The following is a 12364-nucleotide window of genomic DNA, read 5'->3' as shown; positions in this document are numbered from 1 at the left end:
GGGGGGGGGGGGGGGGGGGGGGGGGGGGGGGGGGGGGGGGGGGGGGGGGGGGGGGGGGGGGGGGGGGGGGGGGGGGGGGGGGGGGGGGGGGGGGGGGGGGGGGGGGGGGGGGGGGGGGGGGGGGGGGGGGGGGGGGGGGGGGGGGGAAATAAAGAAAATAAAGAAAATAAAGGAAAGAAAAGAAAAGAAAAAGCGAAGATTTCTCTCTACCCTAAAATCCAGAGCCTTTAAACTTTTTCCACTGAACCTTTGAACTACTGGATAAACCTTGGCCCAAAAAGCTTTGAATGAGATAACTATCAATACAACGTACATAGTACACCATTGAGACTAAATTGGAAAAAGGATACCATTCTAAACTATCCAACAAAACTTTTTCTGGAAAACAACGTAACTCTTGCAAATTTTTTCCCCTGAAGATGTTCAGCCAAATTGTAATGCACAAAATATGTTGCCGGCTTCATCCAAAAAATTGCGAAGGTTTCACTATTTGGGGAAGAGGCATAAGTTAGGACTACTTTTTTGGATTCTGTACATACTATTGAATTTAGAGTTAAAGCCAAGAATCCTACAATTTTAGAGGCCTTCAACTTCCAAGCAAGCATGTAAATGACTTTGGAAGTGGAAGAAAGTGGAAGGCTATGTTGATTCTCCCAGAGTCCTTTCTAAAAAATTAAGAATGCTGATAGTCTTGAAAGAATCTGAGACAGAAGAAAGTTTCTTGGTTATTTTCAACAAGCTCTATACTAAACTTCTTGATACTATAATGTGGCTAGATAGTTACAATTTAAACGTGATTTGCACATTTGTCTGACTTGAAAAATCTTTTGAAGATTCTGAGATTTTTCTTTGAAGAAACAAAAGATACTGAGATTTTTAAGAACATGCGTTCCATGGAAATCCATGTACCGAAGGCCTGAGAGACTTCTTGTATAATTTCTAGGTAGGCAGCCAAAATGATTCTCTTCTAGGAAATTTCAAGAACCAGGACCCAAATGAGGGCAATCTAGCATGCAGCTTCCCTTCCTGTATATCTTGTTCTTCTTGTTATCTCTTGAACTGCCCACCTTTTCTATTCATTGCATACATAAACAAATTGTAGGTCTGTCACATTTCATAAATTTTTTGGTGTCCCTTTTTAGGAGGCTTACAAATATCGGTGTCCTTTGCTTGCATTGTGCCTCCTTGGCCCATTGTGTAGGGAACCCAAGGAGCATAGTGTATTTTTGGTGCCCTAAGTGGAAAACATTGAAGGAAAAATTCGACCAGTCATGATTTAATTGTAGTAGACTTACCTTCATTCAGGCTACTCTTTTCAAACACTCCTCTGTAGGCTCGTTCTTTAATTACTATCAAGTTCAAAAGCTTACATTTTTTGTTATTGTGAATTTAGTGATTTGGTACATTTTCCATAAACCCTTCACATTTAGGCTTGGGTATAAATCACAAAATTAATACAATTTGAAATCAAAAGAAAATGACATTGCAGCAATATGAGCCTGAAGTCTCTCACTTTAAATATTTACTCACAACTATTTATGATAAGTATAATAATTTAATAATTAAAGTCTGAGATGCACCATGAGGCACACTTTGCCAAGACATGTATCTTAGTGAGGATAACTTGTTCATCTGAGGAAAGGAGCATTAATGCACCTAATGTTTTCAAAACATTGAGTTAGGGGAGGGGAGGGAAGGGGAGTGAGCTTTGTCATAACATATGATATTTGTCTCCATTTCTTTTTCTGTAGAGATTGAGAAATTTCAGATGCTTTGCAGGTGGATGTTTAAGTTAAGCGAATGGGCCCATTTTTCATCGTATGACGTTGGTCTAAACTCTGGTTCAAGTGCATCTCATATTGTAGTATGTAGCTTCTCTATTTTTCACTTCCTTTTCAAATTAAGTTTCGTTCTTATACTAATACTTTTCCATGAAATGAATTACATCCAATGAAGTATTAATGTTTAGTGAGCACATCTGCAGCTTAATACATTCGTACATATTTTAAAGGGATTATTTTGGGAATGAAAATAAAAGTTGTTCAACTTTAAGAGCATGTTTTGTTCACAAGTTTCTAAAGGATCTAGATACCTAAAAATCGATATTCTCTCAGGTAAATTGTTGCAAGTTCTCTGTTTCTTTAGTTTTATATCCACGTGTAGCAGTGATACTTTTTAGTGCATTTTACTATGCTTTGAAGAAACGTCAACATCCTTAAAAGAACAAAATAATCCAACATAGTGGAGAAAAAACAAAGAGATAATTTGGATCAGCATTTTTTAAAATGTAACCAAATATTTACTTTTAACTTACTTCTGGGGAAATGTTTTTGAACTATTTGTAATATTATTGACCTCCTTCTGAGTCTAGTATCTTCATCTTTTACTTTTTGCTTGTTAGCTCACAGATTACTCTTTAGGTTTATGATCGGCAGAAAAAAAGGTTAGTGGAAGAGATAATTGATGGAAAGATTGTTTTGTCAATGAGGGCCATCTATCAGTCAAAAGTCGGTCTTGCTCTTATGGATAAAGGTATGATTTAGTTTGTGAAGAGGTCCTGAAATGTAGCATATATACCCGTTTCAAAACTTAGAACTTATCTATACCTGTTAGAAAACCTATTGACCTTCCTCTTCTATCTCCTCTGTACGATGGCTTGTTTGTAATTATTGTTCATTATTATTTTAGAGTAATTAGTAATGCTATTCCACCGTTTTCACCCCGTAATGGTGGATCATTTGGAAAAAAAAGAATCAGTACCTCTGGGGAATGGGTTCAAACCCTTTCGTGGCTACCTATATGGAATATTAAATTTTACGAGCTTCTTGACAACCAAATATTGTTAGGTTAAGTGATTAATGTGTGGTTGCGTGCATTGGCCTGAACACTGGAGATACTCATGGATATAAGAAAGTATTGTTCTCGAGAAAGATAATTTTTAACCAAGGATTTCTCAGCTTTTTGTCAATATTCTATTCATTTAACAGTTACTCTTCTAGTTTTACTTTTCTACTCTATTTAACACTTCTGTTTTCATAAAAGGAAGCAATTTTTCATTGGTTGAATGAAAGTGACCAACTAAAAGTGAACAATACGACAGAACCTAGACCACCTAACATAATACCAAAAAGAACAATACAAATAAAAAAACTTGCAGCTTACAGTATACATTGACCTTGGTTAGCTTAGGGTTTGGTTTGGCTCTTTTGTTGGGCTGTTTTCTTGAATGTGTCGAGTATTCTTTCATGTATCTTAACAAAAACTCGGGTTCTCTTAAAAAAAGAAGGAAAAAAAAAAAAAAAAAACATTGAGCGAACAACATCCACATGCAACTGAAACTGAGCTGGAAAATAGGTCAACTTTAACAAAAAGCTTTGCTTCACCTCTTGAACACCATTTCTCATAAAGATCCAAATCAACATTGAATAGAAAACACCAGTCTCAAGACCTCCATCGAGAACCAAAGCTAATTATCTGGAACACAACTACCCTCTTCCTGCTATTACTTCAAAACTTAACTCTTCTACAAGCTGTTGAAAATTCCTTGAACATAAACTGTAGTTCACCTTTCTATCTCTTTTTCCTTTTCTTTTCATTCTCCCTTTTATCTTCTTTATATTCTCTTTATTGTTTCCTTTGCTTTTCAAAACTCATCAATAAAGGACAGCCAATACCTGCATTCCAAAATCACCAAGCAAATTAGGAAACTGCTCCTCTTTCAAAACTCTTCGATGATAAACTTTCCTCAATGTATATCTGCAAGAAACTCAAAAAGGCATTGAAAAAAAGCTTTAGAATACTTTAACATATTACTTTAAGTACAAAATTTTAATTACTTTCACAGTTTCACTTGTGTAATTCTGATCTCTTTATCAAATTTTGAGTTAAACTTCAATTATATGCTCCACTTTTACTACTATCAGGTGGCTTTTTATTTCATATTATTTTATTTTTCATTCACTCCTTTGTTTGTTTGATTTAAACCGACATTCTTTGACTGCTAACGCAGGGGTGAAAGAACTCTTACATGGCATTTCTGAAAAGCAAGGAAAGCGGATGGATTCAGTTGAATCTGCAAAAGATATTCCACATTTCATTGAATCTTTCAAGGCAATGATTATTTTTGAGTTATTTCCCTTCAAGTTTCACTAAATTTCAACATTACATATTATAATCGTCAACGTTTACTTTCTTGAGTTATTACAATTGTTAATAGGTTTAATCGATGGAGCTTCTGCACATGATAATGAAAAGTGCATAAATCCATGAAATGTTTTAAAGAAGATGGTTTAATACTGACCTAAATATAATTGAACTGAACTTGTATACTAGGTGCAAACGAAAAAGCCTTTTCTCTAAAGAAGGGATATTTTCAATGACTGTACTTACGAATTGGTGGCGGGTGTCTTAAAAGATTTTTACAAGGTGAAAATGTTAGAATTCTAAACCTACCATATTCTAATTAGATTGTAAGAGCTAGAGTGAAAAATGAGATATTCATATGTTAAGGCAATGGGGAGGGAAGATTAAAACATCTCATTGGTTTGGCTAAAGTTCTTGAACCTTTAGAAGGAGATGGTTTAAAAATTGGCAGCCTGAATTTGACAAACCAATTGGAAAGAATTCATCTAGCTCTCCGGTCCTTTTGTACTTTTTGATCTCTTTAACCTATAGTTATGTAAGTCGCATCTTGGGTGACAAAGTTTATTGGGTTTTGCAGGATCAAATCAATATGAATGAAGTGAAGCATCCTTTAGAATATTTCAAGGTACACTATCTTTTATTTTTTGAAACAATGTAAAGATTGTTTTACTAGCCTGCATGTTTTGTTGAAGTATTGATAAAATATCAATTTTTTCTTAGCTCATTAGATTAAATTTTTTAGTTGAAAGTGAGTTTAACGTGGTATCATAGTAGGAGGTCATGGGATCGAGCTCCTATATTGTTATTTGCTTCCTAGTTCATATTTATAACTACTTATTGGACCTTTGTGCAAATTTCTTAACCACAAGTGAGGGATAATATTGAACCCTACGATTTGATCCTTGTTTCCACATTCCAAATATTGCTTTCTATTACAAGTTGGTAACATACCATAATTTGTGCTCTTGAAATATCTATGACTTAGGTGCATCTTAGTAATGCATTTTGTAAAGCTTTAAAGTGTGGTTTACTGTTTGGTATCTCTTCTACCTTCATGAATCTAGATTTTCTTGTTAAATGGAGAGGGAGAAAAACCCATAGTTTTTCCATTAATTTTCATCTCAAAATCTTGGAACGATGTAACTTTTTATATCAAGTTTTTTTCTAGTGTTTTACATGTGCAAGTAACACTTGTCTCTCGTTTCAAATTTCAGAAAGAAAGATTGCTTTATTTGTGTTTATCGAGTTATATCTTTGGCGTTGTGTGATTTGGGGATCAATTAACTGTGCTGTTTCTTACTCTTGAATTTTTTTTGCCCACATTTAAACATTCTTGACAATAGAATGATGTTTTCGTATGCCCTTTATATTCATTAACTTTTTCTCAATCAAAGGTTAGTTTTTCATTTAAAAAAAATAAAAGACTGGTGGACAAATTTGGCTTAAAAACTAAAAGGCTAATTGTTTTCTCAAATATATTTAAGGCATTGATAGACACCTATGTAGAATATTGATATCCTACGTGTTCTCCAACTTCAAATATCGTAAGAGGGTTTATCTTGTGGGCTTAATATAGGTTGAATGACTTTACTCTTTCTTCATTTTTTCATCTTATTAGTTGGGGTGGAGATTTGAACATCTATTCACTTGCAGGGGGTTATAATGCCTTATCTAATTGAGCAATGACTTCACTTGGGACCCACAGTTAAACATAAATAAATGTATTGAGAAAAAAATATTAAAGCTTCAATTTTCTACTACTTTTAAATGACTTGCAAGTAATACGTTTTTTTTCTGAGTGCTGGAATTGGGAAGAGGATGTTATTACTATCCTCTTGCATATTTGAATTTTCTTAATAGTGCATAACCATCTGCATTAGCTGTGGCATTATTTCAATTCAGCTTGGGTACAAACAACTTTATTTTGTATTATTGATTTAAGAGCGGTTTCTGCCAAAAAAAATATATCTTTTTGACTCTCACATTTGCAGACATTTAATGAATTCTTTATAAGAGAGTTGAAGCCCGATGTGAGACCAATTGCACATGTGAAATGTGATGATGTTGCAGTATGTGCTGCTGATTGCCGATTAATGGCATTTAAATCAATCGATGACAGCCTAAGGTTGTGGATTAAGGTACTTTCTACCTTTTAATGTCAATATAGAGTTTATGGACTCTTTCCTACATATGTTTTTCATTAAATTTATTTAGTAAGTAGTTGGTGGATTATGTTTATTGTTCTTAAGTTGGAAAATTGATAGAATTTGGTTCCCAAAATTGACATTTAACCCAGATGCGACCTAGATGTTTTATCTGAAGGAAAATTGTCAAAAATTAAGCCTCCTTTTCATAACCATTTTGTTTCTGGTTATCAGTTTTTGAAAATTAAGTGTAGAATCACTACTCAACCTAGCCAAAATTAGAAAAGAAAAAAAAATATAGTTTTTGGAACTTTTCTTAGAACTCAAATGTTTTTTCAAGGAAGATGGAAAACTTACCTTTTTTTTTTTTGTGTGTGTGTGGTAAACATGCTGATCTTTTATAACCAGAAAATAAAAAACAACATGATTACCGAATAGAGGTGAAAAAGCCGAACTGAATTGACCGACTAGTATAGAAATCATGCAAAGAGAATATATACGATCTGGGGCTTACCACTTATGAGTGGCAAGCAAGAGTTAAGAGTAGGTCTGATAAGATGGATAATAGTTCCCTGGTTGGGATATGCTCAATCTTATCCGTTGTCTTTCCTTTTTTCCTTTCCTTTGGACCAGAAACAAGGAAAGAAACTGAAAACATGTGTTTGAAGGAATGACCTTGTTTTGAAATATTTGTGTAATTTTCAGCGTTAAAAAAGATATTTGTGTAATCCATTAAATAAGGGAAGTAGTCAATTTTTCTAATTTATTTGTATTATTACCTAGTATTTAGGGATCTATTTAGATTTATTGTTACCATTTAGTTAGTTATAGAAAGCCATGCACCAAAAAATTATGCTGAAAAGTAGAAAGATAATTGAGACTCTATGTTCTTAATAATATAAAGAAATACTGGCAGAGCTCTGTATAATGAGAAAAAGTATTTTGTTCTATCTTCCATGACCAAGTCATCTCGTGCCTCTCTTGGTGGCATGGGCTGTTGCAATTAATTTTGCATTGCATGTTAATGACAAAATAAACTAATCGAAGCAGGAAGAATATAAACGGGAAAAAGTATATCATTTCCCTGCTGTAGCCGATGACTTACAATTTGGTGTGGAGCCGTAAACTATGTTTTGTTTCCCTTTAAACACCCTTCTTGTAGTGGACAATTCCTTTAAATACCCTTCTTGTAGTGGACAAAAAAACTCACGTAAAAAAACATATTTAGATGGAATATTGCAAATATTTCAGTCAAAATGTAATAGATGATATTCTAAATAATTCTGATGAAAATATACTTTATTGAAATTGAATGCTTTTATCAGGAAATGAAGAAAAACTTTTGATAATGCGTTTCCATAATATATTAGGTCTACCCAGAAGAAAACATGTCTGCACTAATTGCAGAATAATAGAACTTGAATTGTACAATAACATTTTTTGGGGTATTTCCACATTTCAAATTGTTGTTTTGGACTTGTAGGGGCGGAAGTTTTCAGTTCAAGGTCTTCTAGGGCAAGAGATAAGCGCGGGTGCTTTTATGGATGGGACGTTGGTGATATTTCGTCTGGCACCACAAGTATTTACCTTATTTTCCCTATACATAACAGGGTGCTATATTTAACCTTATCATTTATTATCAGCTAAGCAGGGTTACTATGTTTCAGGATTATCATCGCTTCCATTTTCCAGTCTCTGGATTCATTGAACAAATTGTAGACATACCTGGATGCCTGTATACTGTATGTTTATTGAATGCATAAAAATCTTGCTTCGTTTTTTTTTTTACTTTTTTTTTTTAAACATGATTTCAGATCTTTCACTTTCCACTAAACTTTTTTTTTTTTTTTTTTTTTAATCCTTGCTAGGTTAATCCAATTGCTGTCAATAGCAAGTATTGCAATGTCTTCACAGAAAACAAGCGATCAGTAGCTATAATTTCATCTTCTGATTTTGGCAAGGTTTATCCTTTTACTTTTGGTCTTTTTAAATATCTGAGAACACTGTTTACTACTTCCAGATGTTGGTTATAAGGCGAGTGCACAAATTAGTTAGTAATATTTATATGAAAAAGATTGTTTTGTGTGAAAGAGAAATACTCTATGTTAGCCCGAACTTCAGTAATATGTCCTGATTTCTAATCGAATGGTATGGAATTGTGTACAAACTTGCATCCCACTATGTGTTATTTGTTTAAGAGATCAAGCATCTGTATATATATATATATACATATATATATATATTTAACTGAAATTGCTACGGAAGGAGACCTCAAGTTCTAATATCACAAGGAACCTCTTTTAAGTTTTAAGTACCTTTGTAACGTTAACAAACTCAATCAAATGCCGTTGTAGATGTATTAGTCTTATGATTTTATATTACTTAAAAAACTTAAGCATATTACTTAGGTTATGATTTTCTTTTTCCGACAATTTTCTTGAATTTGCTGCATTCGTTGGCTTACTGTCAGCTGTGACTTTCATATTTGTTGAGTTGTTGTTTGCCAATGGCTTGCTAGTATAATATATTAGGCACTTAGTTATTTTATATTTCCTGACCTCTTATCTATGGAGTTGAAAGACAAAAACACCGAATTATTCTTTTAACAAAGAGTATCCCCATCTACTATAGGTTTCTTTTGTTGCAATTGGAGCTACCATGGTTGGCAGCATAACCTTCACAAAAGGGAAGGGAGATTATGTAAAAAAAGGAGAAGAGGTAAATTTATGATAGATACCTTCTTCATATGTAGCATACTTACGATGGCTTAGCTTCTAACTGACACGCTTTTTCTGCAGTTTGGGTATTTCTCTTTCGGTGGAAGTACTGTAATTTGCGTATTTGAAAAGGCAAGTGTTCATTTAATTTGTCGTAATTTAAATTTTTGTTTCTATGTCCATTAATTCAATTACTTCATACCAACCACGTGGAGGTTGAAACTATTTCACCTGACATAGCAGTACTAAGGGAGATGCTGAAGCTATTTTTTGTTTTTTTTAGAAAAAGCTTGCATTGATGGAACTCTTTGGAAGATAACTAAAAATTTCAAACTGAAGTGATTGAAAGTTTGGGAAATCTTAGAAGTTTTTTTTTCCTTTAGATCTTTTTTCGCCTGAAGTATTTATGAAAAGAAGTTGGTATGCTTGGGTCAAATATTCACATTTTCAGAAGAACAAGAATACAGCATTTATTTATGCCATCTGCTAATATATCAGAAGAATCGAAAGGCAACAGTATAAATGTTCATATTTCAACAACACAAGCATTGTGGAACTGAAAGTTGGTCAAAATTGGTTTCTACAATCTTACAGCTGATGATGTGCACTTTTCCTAGCCATTCAGTGTGTCGAAATAAGCGCTTTTTAAGTGAATCACTTATTGTATGTGTACTTTTTATAGGAAATTTGTTACATGCTTCATCCAAAAGCACTAAACATTTTTTTTCTATAAAATTTCAAACCACTTTTGATCATCACAATTTCAAAACTCCCTTTTAACTGATCAAAAGCCCTTTTTACCTCTCTAAAATTTTAATCACACTTTTAGTTTTCTTTAAGCACTTTAAAAGGTATGTGAAAGACACTTCATCTACATTTTGCCTAGTTTTTCCTCATGGATGTGTGTTCCCATAAAATTAAGTTGTAGTCTCACACACCTGATCATAATTGATATTTAATCACTAAGATTTCATAATTATGGGTAGTACTTTTGGAGTACTTGTGTGTATATTTCCATCATTATAGTTGGTATTTGTGTACTTTTATCTGGATTTACAAATAAGCATAGTTCAATTAATTTGATCAAGCATGGTTATCGCTATGGATATGAATTTGAAGCCACCCTCCAAATGTTCATTGATTTTTCACCTTTTATGCAGCCTATATTACTTGACATGTGATCTATACATTTTTTTCGCTCCTCTTCCCCCAGCTATGTGTTTTGTTTACAAACCCATTAGCTGATGTAGCCTATCATGTTTCGTGTATAAACAAAGATCCAAACTTATTTACCTGCATATGAATTAAAAGTTCCTATTCTATTCTGATATTTAGTTTTGAGGTACAATCTGGAAATTTTGATGCAGGACTCGATCCAGATAGATGAGGACCTGTTAGCAAATAGTTCCAGATCACTTGAAACTTTGGTTCGTGTTGGGACTAAGCTTGGTGTTTCTACTAGAAGAGTTTCTCAAGCTGATTTGCCAGATGTAAGACGCTGTGCCTTAGATGACTGAAAATGAGCTCATCAGTGTATGTCGTTTTCTACCTTGTTCATAGTTGTCTTGAGTATTTTCTGAAACTGTCAATTCCCTCTATTTACTCTGATATTGTCGCCATCCCACGGAGGCAGAAGAAAAAACAAAAAAGGGCAGATCTGATTGATTTTGTGAATACCAATAAAACCAACTGTGTTGTATGTTGCCTGCATTGATTTTTGTATTTCATTTTCTTTAGGTCTTGGAAAGACATATTTGGCTAATTTGGATCATTTATGAAAATGGATATTAATTTTCTTAAGAAGCAGGAAACCTTTCATTCCAAATGATCAAGAAGAATATAAAAGAGAACTTCATTTCTCTTTATTCAACAGTTATCAGAAGTAGAGTGGTGCCATGTTAACTCACTAATTCACCACTTAGATCTTGTTGCCTTCACTCGCTCATAACTCTTATTTCCAGGAGTTATTTATGCATGTTTCAAGCTTAACTGACTTGAAATTGTGAGAAATTTGTGATGTTTAAGTTTTTTGTTGTGGTTTATGTACGTAAAAGAGTTGCAATAACATAATGTCATAGGGCTAAACTCATGCATACTTTTTAGTGAGATTCCAATCGGTTGGGGAGGAGAACAAAACATTGTTTATAAGAGAGTGAAAACTTTTCCCTAGCAAACATGTTTTAAAAACCTTGAGGGAAGCTTGAAAGGGAAAAAGCCCAAAGAAGACAATATCTGCTAGCGGTGGGCTTGAATTGTTACAAATGGTATCAGATTTAGACACCGGGAGATGTGCCAGCAAGGAGGTTGAGTCCTAAAGGGGGATGGACATAAGACAGTATGCCAGCAAATACGCTAGGCCCCGAAGGGGGGGTGGATTTGGGGGGTCCCACATTGATTGGAGAAGGGAACAGTACCAGAGAGGACACTGGTTCCGAAGGGAGTGGATTGTGACATCCTACATCGGTTGGGGAGGAGAAGGAAGCATTCTTTATAAGGGTGTGGAAACCTCTCCCTAGCAGACGTGTTTTAAAAACCTTGAGAGAGAGCCTAAAAGAGAAAGCCTAAAAAGGACAATATCTACTAGCGGTGGACTTGGGTTGTTACATTTCTAGAAATGTTATCTAAGAAAATCCATATGGGACATTCTTAACGAACATTTCTTTTTATCTTCCAGAGCAGATTATCTATGTTTTTCTGCCATCGCAGGGTACATTGATCTTGTCTTAGCAATAGTGTTATGAATTGAGTGCATTATCAGACTCATTTTCTTCCCTGATTTTATTTTCCTAGAAAAAACAAGCTGGTCCAACAAAATAGTGTTTAGTGAATGACTCGACCTATGTATCCGGTATTTACACACTACTTCGAGGTGTAAATCACTGAAACTCTTTATCCTGCCCGTGTTAATGAAAGGATCTCATTTTGAATTTTGACCTTGCGAGCACCCACTCAAAATAGGGAGGGAGGGCGCACTATCGCGAGAGAAAGAGCTCTAACTACTGTACAATCAATATCTCGTTACCCCATGCCTACAATATAGTTAAAAGCGACCGTGAGTGCTGTTGCATGAGTATACTGACAAGAGAGGAAACTACGAAGTATAATGGATTACAGGAGACTTTTACAACTAGGAGATAAGAAAATTAAATAAACACAAATCTATTGTTAAATAAATTATTTATTTACCTTGTGTCATCCTACCAAAAGTAATAGCACATACAAACACTGTATTGTCGTCTTTTACTGAGTAAAGCACAAGAAAAAAGAAAAAAAGAAACTAAGGACCATAAATTACAAGGTGAGTTAATGAACCGTTAGAAGCTCATACGAGAGTTGGTTTAACTGCCCTAACAAGTGAGC

At 34.3% G+C, this 12364-nt stretch overlaps 1 protein-coding gene across 1 annotated transcript in view; it reads left to right on the top strand.

The window, feature by feature from the left end:
* LOC111467035 (phosphatidylserine decarboxylase proenzyme 2-like) overlaps window positions 1-10714 on the top strand; it is a 25449-nt gene extending 14735 nt beyond the window's left edge. The window contains exons 11-21 of the mRNA XM_023111815.1: window positions 1780-1864; window positions 2421-2532; window positions 4010-4110; window positions 4721-4768; window positions 6135-6281; window positions 7771-7866; window positions 7955-8029; window positions 8156-8248; window positions 8919-9005; window positions 9086-9136; window positions 10372-10714. Of these exons, the coding sequence (XP_022967583.1) occupies window positions 1780-1864; window positions 2421-2532; window positions 4010-4110; window positions 4721-4768; window positions 6135-6281; window positions 7771-7866; window positions 7955-8029; window positions 8156-8248; window positions 8919-9005; window positions 9086-9136; window positions 10372-10521 (1045 nt within the window). The 3' untranslated portion in view covers window positions 10522-10714. The remainder of the gene's footprint in view (window positions 1-1779; window positions 1865-2420; window positions 2533-4009; window positions 4111-4720; window positions 4769-6134; window positions 6282-7770; window positions 7867-7954; window positions 8030-8155; window positions 8249-8918; window positions 9006-9085; window positions 9137-10371) is intronic.
* Window positions 10715-12364: the final 1650 nt, after the last annotated feature.

The sequence above is a fragment of the Cucurbita maxima genome, unplaced genomic scaffold (assembly GCF_002738345.1).
Source record: "Cucurbita maxima cultivar Rimu unplaced genomic scaffold, Cmax_1.0 Cma_Scf00032, whole genome shotgun sequence".
Lineage (NCBI taxonomy): Eukaryota > Viridiplantae > Streptophyta > Magnoliopsida > Cucurbitales > Cucurbitaceae > Cucurbita > Cucurbita maxima.
Note: the sequence above shows the minus strand (reverse complement) of the source record. Positions and strands in the feature narration are given on the sequence as shown.